The sequence below is a fragment of the Pseudorasbora parva genome, chromosome 4, assembly GCF_024679245.1.
Source record: "Pseudorasbora parva isolate DD20220531a chromosome 4, ASM2467924v1, whole genome shotgun sequence".
In the NCBI taxonomy this organism is placed as follows: domain Eukaryota; kingdom Metazoa; phylum Chordata; class Actinopteri; order Cypriniformes; family Gobionidae; genus Pseudorasbora; species Pseudorasbora parva.
Window position 1 is genome coordinate 46,764,442 of NC_090175.1, and position 16,020 is coordinate 46,780,461.

At 36.9% G+C, this 16,020-nt stretch overlaps 1 protein-coding gene across 2 annotated transcripts; it reads right to left on the bottom strand.

Annotated features, from left to right (window-relative positions):
* Positions 1 to 12,538: 12,538 nt before the first annotated feature.
* Positions 12,539 to 15,966, bottom strand: c4h4orf33 (chromosome 4 C4orf33 homolog). Of its 2 annotated transcripts, XM_067441996.1 has the most exons (6): positions 15,827 to 15,966; positions 14,774 to 14,985; positions 14,429 to 14,489; positions 14,289 to 14,340; positions 13,076 to 13,275; positions 12,539 to 12,993 (listed from the first exon to the last, which is right to left on the bottom strand). In XM_067441996.1, exons 2-6 carry the CDS (start codon positions 14,952 to 14,954, stop codon positions 12,894 to 12,896), a joined length of 594 nt encoding a protein of 197 aa, XP_067298097.1. In that variant the 5' UTR covers positions 14,955 to 14,985; positions 15,827 to 15,966; the 3' UTR covers positions 12,539 to 12,893. The 2 variants fall into 2 exon arrangements, with proteins under 2 accessions (XP_067298097.1, XP_067298096.1); XM_067441995.1 differs by lacking the exon at positions 15,827 to 15,966 and having other exon boundaries at positions 14,774 to 14,996.
* Between the last annotated feature and the right edge of the window lie 54 nt (positions 15,967 to 16,020).

The following is a 16,020-nucleotide window of genomic DNA, read 5'->3' on the forward strand; positions in this document are numbered from 1 at the left end:
AGATGGAAACAAGCTCCTCAATGTGTTCCACACAGGAACTCTATTACATGATGTTTCTTTGTAAATGGCTGCTCACAATTGTTTGCTGCTCTCTTTAGAGTCTCTCTTAGAAAACTGCATTTGCAAAAGAGTACTACCTTCATATATACCATGGTACTGAATGATTTGATTACCATATATACTATGGTAATTACATACAATTCAAAGGAACTTTCCTTTAATCCCTCCATATTCTAGTTTATGCTACTCTAAGCAATGTCTGAAACTTTGTATTTCAGAATTTTTTGTGTTTATTCGCCTTTTCATGGCGAATCGCTTCCTGCATTGCTCCTTTTTTAGTTGCTTTAGATAAAAGTGTCTGCAAAATGCATAAATGTAAATGTAGAATACTACAGTATTACCACAACACAACAGTGTCCTGTAAGATTGTGGCCAAAACTGGTTTATGATTAATTGAAATACATTTCTTACTTTTTACAAATGTAATGTGGTGGTATCATGGTAAAGTGATAGAATCAGATCACAATACAGTATTTTAAGATGTACCGTGGTACAGAAATTTATGTAACCTTCCAAAAAATATGGTACTACCATGTTACATGTCCAAAATATTATGGTAGTATGGTAAAAAAAAAATGTAAATACTACAGTAGTACAATGGAGATTTGATTCATACTTACTGTTCTGAATATACCTCATTCATATTCATTTGCAATTCAAAATTTCTATACTACTCAAACATACTTCCAAAAAGTCCACTAAATCAGTATCAATATTAGTAGTAGTACCCATACTACTTTTTAAGTTATGTGTGTGACTGTGCGTGTGCGCGCATGCATGAGCCCGTTTACATTTTCAAGCTTGAAAATGTAAAATTGCTGAAAGTTTTGCACCGTAGGGGTTAGTGTAAGGGGATAGAATATACAGTTTGTACAGTATAAAAACCATTACGTTATGGAGGGTCCCCGCAAAGATAGCGAACCAGACATACAGTATGTGTGTGCAAAAGTCAAAACAGAGAGCAAAAAATAGAAAGACAGAGGCAGAGTTGTTGTGTGACTTCCTTAAACGGGAGAGTGAAGGTCACGTCTATGGTCAGTTTGATATAAAGTCACTGGGCTATCACTGTAACAGTAGTTCTGTCACCGTGGTGATGAAACAGTTGCTAAGAGGTGCTGCTGCTGTCCGTTTGGTGGCTAGTAATGCTCAGTGTGTGGTCATCCTTACCGCTGTCTGGGTTTTTTAATGTCCCTCAAACCCCAAGTGCTTACTCCATTCTTCCCTTCTTATCTACCGATGACAGAAGCCTAGTCCGCACCTCAAGAGAGAACCCTTCACCCTCACATAACCACACACACACACACACACACACACACACACACACACACACACACACACACACACACACACACACACACACACACACACACACACACAAGGGATCACACATACCTTTTCTCTGACCTCCTCTGTGGATTTGTCAGCCAGTTCTGTCTGTAGTTCCTATGTTCTTCTAAGAAGTCTCTTATGCTTTCCAAGGCTGCATTTATTTGATCAAAAATACAGTAAAAAATATTGTTAATATACCAGTATTATTTAGTGTAGTTATTTGTAGTCGTATTTTATCTTTAGCTTTTTACTTCTGCATTTAGCCTTCAAAATTAAAAAACAAAAACAAAATTCTGTTCATCTGTGACAATTATCTTGGTGGACAAAACATGTAAGTAAAGCAAGGCTGGACAAAGGAGTGCAGTTCGGCTCTGTGAATCGAAACAAATAAGTATTTTTTATAGAGTATGCTGAAAATGATTCAGTGTCGTGAACACAACATCCAGAGTGCAGGAAGTAATGGACCATTACAGGAAAAAGAAATGTCCATTTACACAGTACAAATGATGGGTCTATGCACTGCTGGCTTATATACATAAGTTTAATAATTGTTTAAGATGCATATTTTAAAATTCATTTGAATACACCTTGTGTTTATTATAAATGTAACTATTTTATAGTGTATAATTACCTATTGTTCACAGTTTTGTTTGTTATTCAGCCCTGTCTTTTAAGCTGTTTCATAAACCAGATAAAAGTGGGGCTTCCTCTAATTACCAATGGTAAAGTGTTCCAACTTGGACGTTTTGAGCAAACGTAGACTTTCTAAATTCTACTTCACAATGCAAATTATTGACCTAGTGCTGTCTCTCTATTTCTCTGTTTGATCAAATCCCCCAGAGGCGGTGGGGCCATTCCATTCATTGATCTATATAAGAAGCTTTTTTTTTTGTTTACTTTAGGAGCTGATACTTCTTTAAAATCAAAAACTGTAACTGCTTTTTTGTAGAGCTGATTAATAGATTTTTGTAGCCTGACAAGCCAGACCCACATCAAGATGTTTGGTCTGGAAACTCACCATAGACAGGGCTCAATCTGAGGGGCGGCATAAACGGTTGTCTTTCAAACTCCCTCTGCACGCGATAGGATAGCGCTACACCAACCAGGGCAACGAAGGTGAAACAGAGCTCGCTGACTGATTAAACATTCGCCGTATCCGGTCGGCTAAACTCCGAACACATCTTCCCTTTTTAAGAATGACTTCAGTGCCGTTCTTTGTTCTTTTCTCAGAAAAAAGCTTAACTCCAAGTCTTCCAGAGTTGCAGTCAAAGCTGATTCGAAAGACCGCCGCCGTTCGCCAGTTTCTGTGTTTACTAGAAGCACGCAAACGCAACTCGGCCGTCGTCATTATGGCCCCGCCCGCCGACTCTATACACGATGTGATTGGGCCGTCCAGATTGTGAGGAATACAGCTCAGAAGGGTATTGAGAGTTCCTAGACGACACTTGCGGGCAGATTAAATTTGCTGCCGCTAGGGTGCGTCTAGATTTCTAGGCTAAGATTTTTGCAGTGACGCCAGCAAATGACCAGACTGTGAGACAGTATTCGATGTGTGAAAGAATCATGCAGGTTAGCAGCCTCTGTTGTAATGAAAGGCCAAATTTGATTATAATATTATAGAATAAATTGTATCTTTTGGGCACCTTTTTTATGTGTTTTTTGAAAGTGAAATTTGAATCTAGTAAAACCGCAAGGTACTTAATATGAGTTACCAACTCCAATTCCTCTCCTGCCAAAAATACAGATGTTATGTCTATGTCCCTCGCCCCCTAAAAATAGCTTGTATCAAATAATTACAAATCTAAATTGATAGAATTAATTTGTTCTAAAAAAAACAGTTTTTTTATTTATTTTAATTGTTAATTATGAATATAAATTGTAGTGTTGATAACAGTTGTCATGATAAACCCAATGACAGCTTCATGTAGACTAAGCCTTCAATCATCAGGTAATCTGGTTATATATATCATGTGACTGAAGACTGAATAATGATGTAGAAAATTCAGCTTTGCATCACAGGAATAAATCATATTTTGAAATATATTCATATAGAAAAAGTTATTTTAAATTGTAATAATATTTAAAAACATCGCTGCTTTTTATGTATTAGATTTCTATAATCATTTAGTCATGGGTATATAGATTTGTATTTGAATTCATCCCCCTGGGACTCTTTTTCAACCCTTCTCATAGCCTATGAATTCCAATTCCTATTGAGGTTCAAAAGCATTTTAAATTCTAGTGGAAGTCCTGATGATCCCAAATGGAGGGCCCTTGATTCTAAATGACACATTAGATGAATCTTGATGGTGAAGTCCCTCTGATCTTGGCACGCTTGTCTTTATTTTTAGTGCAATTTCTCTGAGACGTATGAGCACTTGGAGTCCTGATTAGCTGGTTGCACTTAGCACTGAGTAAAATTAATTGTAATTAATTCAGAATGGCATCAGATGCATGCAGATGTCTTCAGGCAGTTGGGATATGTCAATCTCAAATAAAAGCCCTAAAGCAGTCATAAGATGATGATGGTCTTGCTGGAAGATTTGTGCTTATCAAGGCTGCGTTTTTGATTTCTATCCAAATGGGTAAACATTTCTTTTTAAATTCGGTGTAGCTGTAATGGCTGCATGTAATCTAAATATTTTTCAGGATGTCATTTAGTAACTGCAAATGTTAACTCTAGAGGGAATTTTCTGCTGCAACTGATCTCAGTGACAGCCATGTGTTGAATGTTTCAAAAACTGACATTTTTGCTTTAGTCTTAATTGAATGTGGCTTTTTTTATTTTTATAAATGGCAGTATTATGTTGCCCCGTTCTAGCACATTACCTGTCATTCATTAGCATTGTAAACATTATTTTCCATTGTCACTTTTCAGTTCTGACATGCGGTGCTGTCAGATTGCAGCTTGTGCAGTTTCATTTGTGTCACAATTATTTGCACATATTGGTTCCGTATGTGTCTCTGGTTGCCTGTAATTACCCATACAAAGATGGTTACCAAGTTCTGCCAGAGTACCAAAGTTGCATAAGTTATTTTTGTTGCTTTATCCAATCTGCATTAACTTTATTATATTTATACCCTAACTTTTGTCCCTCTAGTGGTTAAAATGCATTATTGAAATTGTCTTAATTTTGTATGAAAAAAGTATAATAAATTATCAAACATTCTGAAAGCTAGCATCAATATATGGTGTTTGTGCATAAACTTAGTTTACCATGGTAAATTTGATGTAAGTTATGTATCCGACTAATTCTTACAGTAACTGTAAGTGTTTCTGTGAGTGTTTATAGCTTCGGTGGAACATGCAGAATGCAACTCGAATTTCAAGTCAAGAAACTACAGAAGCTATAGAAGAGTGTTATAAAATAAATAAATAAATAATTGAGAAACAGTCAGAATTATGATGTCGGAGAAAATATTTCCCTAAGGCAGATAAAGCGGAGGATGAGAGAAAGAGAGGCTAGAGAGTGACAGAGAGAGAGAAAAAAATAGAAAAGTCAGACAGATAAATATGAAAACAAGATTTTCTGGATATCATAACAGTGGAGTCATCAAAGGACATCACTCATCCCATTTGAGCTGTTTCCTGCTTTTAGGAGCTAGTTCTTTATTCAAAAAGGGCCTACTTTTTTTCTCTTTTTTTCGACAAATGGTTATTGAAAGTGCTCAGTCATCAACCTGAAGAGGTCAAACTAAATATTATATGAGCTGTTTTAATTTATTTCATTTTAATATATGGCTAGCAGTTTTTTGTTGTTGTTGTTGTTGTTTTGTTCGTTTTTTTTTTTTTTTTTTTTTTTTAAAGGGTTATTTCACCAAAAAAATGAAAATTATTTAATTAATTGCTCACCCTTATGTCATTGGACACCCTTAAGTTCTTCGTTCATCTTCAGAACACAAATTAAGATATCTTTGTTGAAAGCTGATAGCTGAGAAAGGTTTCAGAAAGGCCTCCATTGGCATTCAGTATATTTCCACTGACCCACTCACAAGACCCATGAAGGCACTAAAAACATCGATACAAAGTCCTTCTCACTACAGTGGCTGTACAATAATGTTACAATGCGACGAAAATAGTTATTGTGCGCAAAATAAAACTAAATAATGACTTTATCCGCCAAGTTATTGCATCCGTGTAGGTCTCAGATGTGAACTCACGCGATAGCGGCGCTCCTTCTAGCTTCATGTATTGAACGTCGGATCTGCGTCATATTCTTGTGCATGCGTCGAGTTCACATCAATCACTTAGCGGATAACGTCATTATTTAGATTTTTGTGCGCACAACTATTTTCGTTGCATTGTAACATTATTGTACATCCACTGTAGATGGACTTTGTATTGATGTGTTTAGTGCCTTTTATGGGTCTTGTAAGTGTAAATGTACTGAATGCCAATGGAGGCCTTTCTGAAACCTTTCTCACCCATCAGCTTTCAACAAAAATATCTTCATTTGTGTTCCGAAGATGAACGGAGGTCTTACGGGTGTCCAACGACATGAGGGTGAGTAATTAATGAAATAATTTTCATTTTTGGGTGAACTAAAAAACATGATTTGTGAAATTTGGGGGTTTATTAGCAATAAAAAATGATATACTTCAAAAAGAAATGGACTAAAATAAAAGTTAAATACAATTTATAAAAATAAAATAAAACAGATGGGTTGAAGACTTAGTCTAAATTAAGCTTTCATGGTTGATCATGACAACTGCAGTCAACACTACAATTTATATTCATAATTAGCAATTAAAAAAAATGTTTTTAGAACAAATTATCTCTGATTTGAAAACAGATTTGGTCAAAATTATGACTGGTGTAGAATTGTAATTATTTGATACAAGCCATTTAGGAGGAGGCATACTTTTTTATATATACTATATTTGTGGAAAGTGCCAGCAGTGCATAGACCCATCATTTGTACTGTGTAAATGGACATTTCTTTTTCCTGTAATGGTCCATTACTTTCTGCACTCTGGATGTTGTGTTCACAACACTGAATAATTTTCAGCATACTCTATAAAAAAAACCTTATTTGTTTTGATTCACAGAGCTGAATTACACTCCTTTGTCCAGCCTTGCTTTATTGTCATTTGTCTTTTTTATTTCTTCTGTTTACCGAGGATCACAGTGTGCTCCGAAGACAGAAGAATCAGACATTACGAATGCTTATTGATTTTGTCAAAGTAGCAACCTGAGCAGTAGATGCCTTACCTCTTAGATAATTGGATAATGCTGAGAAACTCATGTCGTGAGACAGATGGTACAGTGTCAGAAAGCAAAGTGACACAAAAAGAAAAGAAGCCTAAAAGTGAGCAGATAGCTTTTCTGACTTTAATCTGAGTGCAAGAGATGATCCTTTTGGACATGCAGATGAACATTTCTGTTGGCAGAAAGTTAACTGGAGTGAGACATTACAGTTTTATCTTTTGCCTGCTATATCTACTCGGTGGCATTCTGATATCACCACAACCTGAAGATAAAGAAGCAAATGACTAAGGAAAAGCAATAATACAATTCTCCCTCCCTCCCTCCCTCCCTCCCTCTCTCTCTCTCTCTCTCTCCCTCCCTCTCTCTCTCTCTCTCTCTCTCCCTCTCCCGCTCTCCCTCCCTCCCTCCTTCTCTCCCTCCCTCCTTTTCTCCCTCCCAGATTCAATCATTCGCATTATGATGCCTTATGAAATATAAAATATTATTTGACTAGAAAAAAAATGCCTACTTGCTTTGTGTTTGTGTGGACCTCTTTAACTGAGAAAAGGAAACGATGTCTCAGACATGTTCTGTTAATTAGGCAAAGAGACTTGTCCAACTAATTGATGATTTTCCATTGACTATGTTGATGTTTTTCAAAATGGCTATTTAATGTTTAGTGGGGTAATTATCACATAGTGCAGTCCATTAAGCCTTATTCAACAATTAATTTAAAATCTTTCATGTCATCCTAGGTGTATATGACATTCTTCTTTCAGACAATTACAATCAGAGTTGTATTAAAAAATGTCCTGGCTAATCCAAGCTTTATAATGGCAGTGAATGACTTTCTGTTTTGAAATTCATAAAGATGCATCTTTCCATCATAAAAAAAAGAGCCAGAACATTTTTATATAACTCTGTCATATACACCTAGGATGACTTGAGGGTGAGTAAATCATGGGATCATTTTTATTTTGGAGTGAACTATCCCTTTAAGTAACTTACATTTTAGACACAATATTGCCATTTACCTTGTCTTTTTTTTTTCTCTGCCAACAAAAATAAAATCAAGTCAGTATGTGTGTCTCCGGTGTTCTTGTGTTTTAAGAGAGTTAGCTAAAAAACAAAAAAAGTGTTTTTTAGCTAACTCTCTGGTTGAGTGAATAATTCAATGACTAACTTATACTTGTTTAGTTTCTGAATTATTGGGGCTGTATCCAAAATCGCCCCCTATTCCCTCATCCACTATTTACAACATTACTCTACTTATACACTGAATGGATGAATGAAAACGAGTCAGTAGATTAGTGTGCTGGACGCTATCTTCTTGCAAGATATATGAATTAATTCACCAGCACACTCACAGTGCATGTATTCTCTAGTGGCTAGCTGTTGATTGTACATCAGTTGTGCACTCTTTATTTTGGTGCATTATGGGATTGAATGAGTGCACTGAGGTTTCAGACACCACTACAAAATGTCTGTCCCTTCAAATTCTACACTATTGGCCAGATTTACTAACAGCTTGCGCCAGTGCAAAACCCTCTTTTGGCGTTAAAAAACAACTGTCAGGATTTACTAAACAAATTAGCTCTGAAAAGGCGTGGACGGGGTTATTTTTGGAGCTAATTGCATGTGCATTTGTTGGAGTTGTCCTTTCAGATGCAAAAATGTATGAGAAGAGAGTCATTTAAATGCCCTTGTCATTTTACTGATGCTTGCGCCATTATTTACCACCAAAAAAGCATGTCTTAAACCAGTCGCTAGATGTGTTGGTCATTATTGAAATTATCTGGCTGTGTTCTTAAAGGGTTACTTCAGTGATTTAGTATATGGCTTTGTATCAGTATAAACCCAGGAGTATATTCAAATGATCGTGCCCTCCCTCCCCATATCCCCTTGAGACGAGAGATTTATGTATTGTAATTCTGAAAAAAGATTTTTTGGCCAGAGGCTAAAGACAGCAGCCAATATGGAGGAGCTATTTCCGCATGTTTTCAACCCGTCTATTGTGAGGAGCACTCACAGCACTAAGCTCAGGCAGCTGCGGGTATTCATATAAACGGAGCGCTGCGGAGCAAAGTGAGTGTTTCAACTTTTCAAATGAATTCCTATGAAAGTTAAGCTTCCAAAGACATGAACTGAAAACGCGTTGTGAATGTATGTCGGGCCGCGCTTACCTCAGCTCTTGTGATGAATGTAATTTGACTCCTGCATCATTTGTGCCTCTCACTCACATTATATTGAACGGACACGTTTAGTTTTTAATTGTAGTGTATGTTCTCTAACTGAACTGATTTTATGAAAATGAACGTGGTGGGAAAGTGATCCAGTAATCCAGTAGTGGTGGCTTTGGGATTGGCCTCATAGAGCAGCAAAGCAAGTGCAGATGTGTTGAGGCGCCTTGTGTGAGGCGTCCAGTGTCATTCACATCCATTTAGCTGCAAAACAGCTGTTTATGCTGAAACTGGTATTTATTATATTATTTTATTTTAGTATAGAATTAAACACTGAATATTCTTCTAGTTATTGACCTTTGCATGGCTAATACATCTGAAGTCTTGCACACTTATAGAAAATATCCGTGTGGATGGGGAGCGATTTAAGTGTTTTGAAAGAATCGGTTGAATGATTCAATGACTCACTTGTCATCTAATGTGCAATCACAGATACTTATCTTATTCTAGCAGGCTTTTCATTTCTCATCACAGCACAACCGTTGTTTAGCTAGTTTGTTTTGTCAGAGATATTAATCAATACAATTCCGTTCACATCAGGACAAAAATGTTGCTTTGGCTGCCTAACTGCAGCATTTGTCTTCAGCTCAGCCATCTGTAGGCTCTCAGACAAATGGGAGTTGATATTCCATCAAACTGACCCTCGTGCACAAACGAAACATCTCGCTGTGAGTTAACCACTTTATGAACAACTCCACAGTCACCACGTTCGCTTTAGAGCATGACCTCTAAATGTCTTGCGGAAAGACTCTTGGCTCCATCTCTTCCTTCTCCCCCCGCCTCTTTCTCTTTCTTCATAGATTTAGTATTGACAGAAAAGCTGAGAGTATCCAGGTAGCGTTTTCAAGCCCGTCTCTTCAAATGCTCTCCCATTCCTGGCCACATAAAGTTCAATTCTGTTATTTTGTGATTTAGTGTCTCTGCTGGCCCCACGTTCCGTGCCCTCAGTGGACCGGCTCATCTTGTTCTCATGCAGCCATTCGTTTTCCTGTGCACCGTGATTGGGTTATATCGAAATATTCATTCATCACACGGAACGACCTTTATTCCGCTATCAATCAGAGGGTGTCGTGCGGGTAAAGGCTCTCCTCAGCGGCCCTCCCCCCTCCAGCACTTCCACACAGCACAAACAGCCTGATAATGTTGTGTTGCCTGCCATCCTCTCTTATTACTGCCTCCCAACTCAGATTTATCATCTTCTCCTCCCCTTAAAATCTGTAAAAATAACCTCCACTTTGCGAGTGCGGTTCTTTATCATCCTTTACTTTTAAGCCTCCTTCTTTTATAGTGGCCTTTAATGGGCTTCACTGATGTGGATGCGTGAGAGAGAGAGAGTGTATTGTACTAATGTTTATGATTATGACAGAGTTATAAAGGAAAATATTCTCCCTGACAGCCCCTTTTATCCTGAAAAGCTTTTGTTGCCATGGAAACACATTTTCGGAGCTTGGAACGCAATGATTGATATTTTTTTGTGATGAACAAAACAAAAAAATATATCAAAATTATCTCTGATATAAAAAAAAGTGCCACTAGACACTATTGCAGGTCTCTGTGTTCAAAATATTTGTTTGTTAATGTGTTTTCGAATAGATGGGAATCAATATTTTAGTGCAGATATTACCTGCCTGTGACAAATGGATGGAAGGGGCAAAAGCGACAGGTAAACAGGTCCATTATGGATATAATGGAATCAAATAACAAACATGATTCATTCTCATTTAAAAAAAAGGGAGTGACAATATTCCCCCCGCCCCATCCCTTTGGCATTCAGGGTTGTATCTAATGTGTATTCGATGAAATCAATTCCATTTCTGTGCGGCTAAGGGTGTTTAACTTGCAGAAATACCACTGAAAACATGCCAGTGCAGTGGCCAAGCAATCTACCCATTCAGTTTTAAACAGGCCTCCTATCAATTATAAAATGTCAGCGCATAAATTCTCCCTGATTTAAAAAACATGAGTGGAAGGCCATCTGATTGACTTCGCACTGCTCCTAACAAGAAGCAATTTGTACTCTGCTATTTCCCCCAGTGAATAGATTGCATGTGGAGAGAACAAATGCGATTACTCCGAGTCTGTGTGTGTAATTTGAGTGTGGCCCTGGATGTGATTCTTTCTATTGGTTTCTATTTTTATCCATTTATTTATTTAGGATAATATATTAGTAATATATTCTTGAGTGCCTCACTAAAGACATTTACATTTAAATATTTAATACTTTTATTAATTCACACATTAATATAATGCACCTTAATGAATTATAAATAATGTATACATTTATATAATATGCATGCTATAATTAAATGAACAAATGCACGTTTACAAGATGCTCCCCAAATGAATTGCATATTAATAGATAATGGTCTGGTTTCACAGCAACAGGGCTTGTTGCTGTTTGAGCATAAACAACTGTTACAACGCTCAAAGTTCAAAGCAAAGGGAAATATTTTATTTGAACAAAATCATTTAAGGACTACAAAAAACAGCTGGTAGTGACAATAACAAGCTTCTTCACGGGTTAGTGACATCACAAACCCTCCAATTTACATAAACCCTGCCCCGGGAATGTGGTGAGGCCTGGTTGGGCTGCCTTATGCTGCGTTCACACCAAACTAATTTGCGTCTCTTTCGCTTCAAACAATCATTTTATACTGCCGTCCAATTCGCTTTGGACACGCGAGTGGATTCAAAATGTTCAAGCGTCCAACTAGACACGAATAGGTAAAAACGATATAAATACTGTTTGTTTTCTCACACAAACCGCTCGTTTCGTGTCTTAGGCCATCAATGTGTACTTACGATGGGGGATTGTTTAATTTGGACTTCTCTGTGTATGCTCTTTGAGGTGGTGACCATAGACCTGCATATAATGTGAGGCACAGACATGAACGGTTTGACCTAAAATGATCAAAATTGAAACTACTGGGGAAACAAATACTCCTACATCTCGGATGCCCATGAGGTAAGCTAAAACATATCAAAATTTAATTTCAAAGTGAACTATCCCTTTAAAAGTGAGAACTGTTCCCCATAGCCTATAAAGTGCTAAAATGTTACAAGAAGTCTTTAGATAAGTATAGGCTAATTATAGGCCTACATTAACACGAACACTTTAAAGTGTGCCCCTTTTAACAAGTTAACATTGGGGAAAAAAATATCAAATAAAATAAAACCCATTTCATAAATCTTGAGCCCTAGCTTTCGTCAGCCGTGACCTTCGCTCCCAGGTACAGACAGGGCGCGCATTCAGCTCACGCCCGCAGTGCGCGCTCCAGTCAGGAGTTCGGCACTCGGCAGCGCGAGAGCAGCGGCTCGGTAATTAGTCACTGTTAATATTCATTTAACAGACAGCGGCTGTAATTATAAACCCGTGTTCCGTCTGATTAGCCGCTAATTTGTAGTTTATGCGGCGCCTATTGATTATACGCATGGGTTTGTTGAGAGATTTAACAGCTCGGCTGTTTTTAAAAGAGGTTTTATACATTGCAATACGTTTTACTCCAGCCAGTGTCATTGTTGCACGAAACCTGTTTAATATTGCAAGAGACCAACTAAAACAAAACAATATCATCGTATGGTAGGTTTAGGCACGTGTAACACTAGAGTATTTTTTATGCAAAACTAGAGTAATTTCTTGCTGCTCACAAGAATCTTCATACTGCTCACATTTTAAAGCCTACAACTTGTTTCCAAGCTCCAAAAAAGTGTAATGTTATCATTTGTTTATTTAATGTTTTATTTTCACATTTACCATCACAATTTTTTAAATAGTTAATTTCATTTCAGTATACAAATTTATATATTTCCCATTTGTTACATATGTTTGGTGCTGGATGGAATACATAACTGCTGAGATTAGTGCCGCATTACTGAGAGAAGATTTATTAAATTGTGATAATAAAAGCCATTATATTGCCATTACACCCACATTAAAACAAGCCACATCATTAACTTTGATTAGACTGCAGTGGAGTTTGTGCTCTAACTTAGCCATGGAAGCAAATTACAAGTAATTGCTGCATTAAAAAGCTGATTATGAAACGGGCTTGACTTCATTTGTGATTTTCAGCTGGTCATTTGCTTGCTAAATTCCACAGGTCAGATTCTGGCTGAACCCAGTCTTCTCCCATGATGCTTTGAAGAGTGAAGTCTTGGAAATACTCAAGTCGATGACTGTTAGGATGAGAGAAGAAATGTTAAGATAATGGTGATGTTAATATCCAATCAAATGAAACATAAGATATCGAAAACATACAAGTCTGGTCCCTGTCCTTCTTGTAGGTCTTCTCTAGGAACAGGATACAGAGCCTCATAGGTCCTTCCTGCACCAGAGCCATGGATGGCATAGGAGTTCATCTTATTAATGCCCTGAGGGAAATACCTCCAAGGCAGAAGTGCTTCTCCCTTCCATGTGTTCTCCTCTATATCAGCTTTGAATGATAGAGGGAGTTGTTGCTGTAACAGGTTACAGCATAAAGATGTTTTCAAAATAACAATCCAATGGTTACGAATGACATAAATACTCTATTTTTGTAAGCTCCTGTACTTTTTAATTTTTATTAAGATTTTCTGAAGGTTTTCTGAAGTGTGTGTGTGTGTGTGTGTGTGTGTGTGTGTGTGTGTGTGTGTGTGTGTGTGTGTGTGTGTGTGTGTGTGTGTGTGTGTGTGTGTGTGTGTGTGTGTGTGTGTGTGTGTGTGTGTGTGTGTGTGTGTGTGTGTGTGTGGTGTTTAAAAGCTTGCAATTCCTGTTTGGCTTTGTTCCTGTGCTCAAAGCTGAAATTTTCATCATTACTCCAGTCTTCAGTGTCCCATGATCCTTTAGAAATCATTCTAATATGCTGATTTGCTGCTCAATAAACATTAATCATTACTATCAATGTTGAAAACAGTTGTGTACTTTTTCAGAATTGCTTTTCTGAAATAGAAAGCTTTTATAACATTCTACACTACCGATCAAAATTGGGGTTAGTAAGATTTTTTTTTTTTTTTTAAGAAATAAGAAAATTAATACTGTTGTTCAGCAAGGATGCTTTAAACTGATCAAAAGTGACAGTAAAGACATTTATTATGTTAAAAAAAGATTTTTTAAAAATGCTTTTCTTTTTAAATTTCTATTCATCAAATAATCCACAAATGTTTTCAACATTCATAATAAACAGAAATGTTTCTTGAGCAGTAAATAAGCATACTAGAATAATTTCTGAAGGATCATGTGACACTGAAGACTGGAGTAGTGATGCTGAAAATTTTTAAATAAATGAATATGTTTATTCAGCATGGACGTGTTAAACTGATCAATCAGCACAAATGTTAAATTGTATTCTTACAATATTGTACAATATTAAACATTTTAATCAAATACAGCCTTCTGTTAAAATCATTAAAAACCTTACCAACCTCAAACTTTTAAATGTTGATTAAAAAAACAAAAACATTAATAAAGTGATGTACAGTGTGAATTTGCTTACCATAAACGCATTATGTTTTCCATTCAGCAGCAGAATAAGGTGTTGTCCATGTCTGTAATATCAAAATATTATTTTAGTTACACATTAGCAATGAAAAAAAAACTTTCATCTGTTGGAAAAACAGATTAGGCTTAACTTACGGGCAGACTTCCACCTCTAGATATTGCTCAGTGTTGCTGTTCAAGAAAAAGGATTCTACCACTGAAAAATAAGTCAGTAGCATAAACTGTAAACTTTGCGTAAAAGAAAACGTGTAAGATAAACATTTTAATTTAGTGTTTCCTTTAAACCGTTTCTTCTACTTCAAGTTCTCACCAAAGTAAAATCAGACTTTTAATTATCTGGTAATTATCAGGACAGTCTAAATATCAAGGGTTGCATGTAAGTGTAAGCAAAATCATTTGATTCCAAAAAATCTGTTATATAATCATATGAAAGAAAGAATTAAACTCTAAACCTGAGCCAGTAAAACAGTATAAACATACCCTCATAATCCCAGAGACCAGGGAACGGCTCTCCTGGTGGTCCGGCTGGTGCAGGCGGGTCATTAAAGAAAGGAGCTGTCACCTCCATTAACAAACCGTCCTCGCCAGGAGAGAAGCGAATCTTTACCGGCTTATGGTCCACAGGTAAGCTGTCCCAGGTGTGTCTGATATAGAACTCCATGACAGTCAGGAGGATACAACCGCTGCAGACACTGTTAAGCATGGCAAAATTTTACTTTCTTCTATAACCAGACCTGAAATAATAATAAATGACTCTTGTCCAGTTCTCACTATATATTTATAAGTATCAATATAGGATTTATCCACTGTTCTGTGCTGTATTACGTCTCAAGCAGCTCAGGACAGAGGACAGTCTGATATGCAATAAGGTTCAACAGTCATTGATAAGCAATGCATCTAATATCATAAACATAACACCTGGTGTCACCTGATCACACAATGTTCATTAATTTGGCCAGAGGACAACAGTGGCCTCACGAGTGAGACTGGTTTCTCCTAAGGTTTTTTTTTCTCTCTCTTTGTCACTGATGGTATTTGGGTTGGACCACTGCCGTCTTTGGCTGGCTTAGTTGGGTACACTTAATATTCAGTAATATTATTGATTTGACTGACATTATTAAAAAAGAATACATCTGGAACTAAATGGGCTGTATGATAACACCACTGCCTTCTGCAGTGCTGCTTTTATTAATCTGCTTTATTTCACAATTTACACAATTTTCAACGTCGATATTGTTACTACCATTGAATTAATCATGAACAGACTTGAGCTGAATAATGACACTTGTTTATTTGAGCTGCTTTACAGCTGAACTCTGTTTATCATTGATCATTATTTTCCTGTTTATCGCTGCAAAGCTGATTTGAAACCATATTTATTGTATAAAGCGTTATATAAGAAAAGATGACTTGACTTGATGTCATACTTCCTGATTTCTGGCATATATCAACCAAGCGTACCCACCGACCTTTCAGTAGTCAGGTACATAAAAGAGTCAATTTATGAAACAAAATGATGAAGTAAAGTATTACCCTAGTCGATTACATCGAGGGGCCGATCTTGTTCTTCAATTTAAAAAACATGGGGAAAATGAGGAACTCTGTAAACCACGCGGAACGCAGGTGGGTTGAAGTTTTCCGGGAACATTTAATGAGTTGCACAGCGTCCATGAGAATGAATCTGATTGGTCCCGACGGTGAATCTGAGCGTCCGTGAAGATGAATCT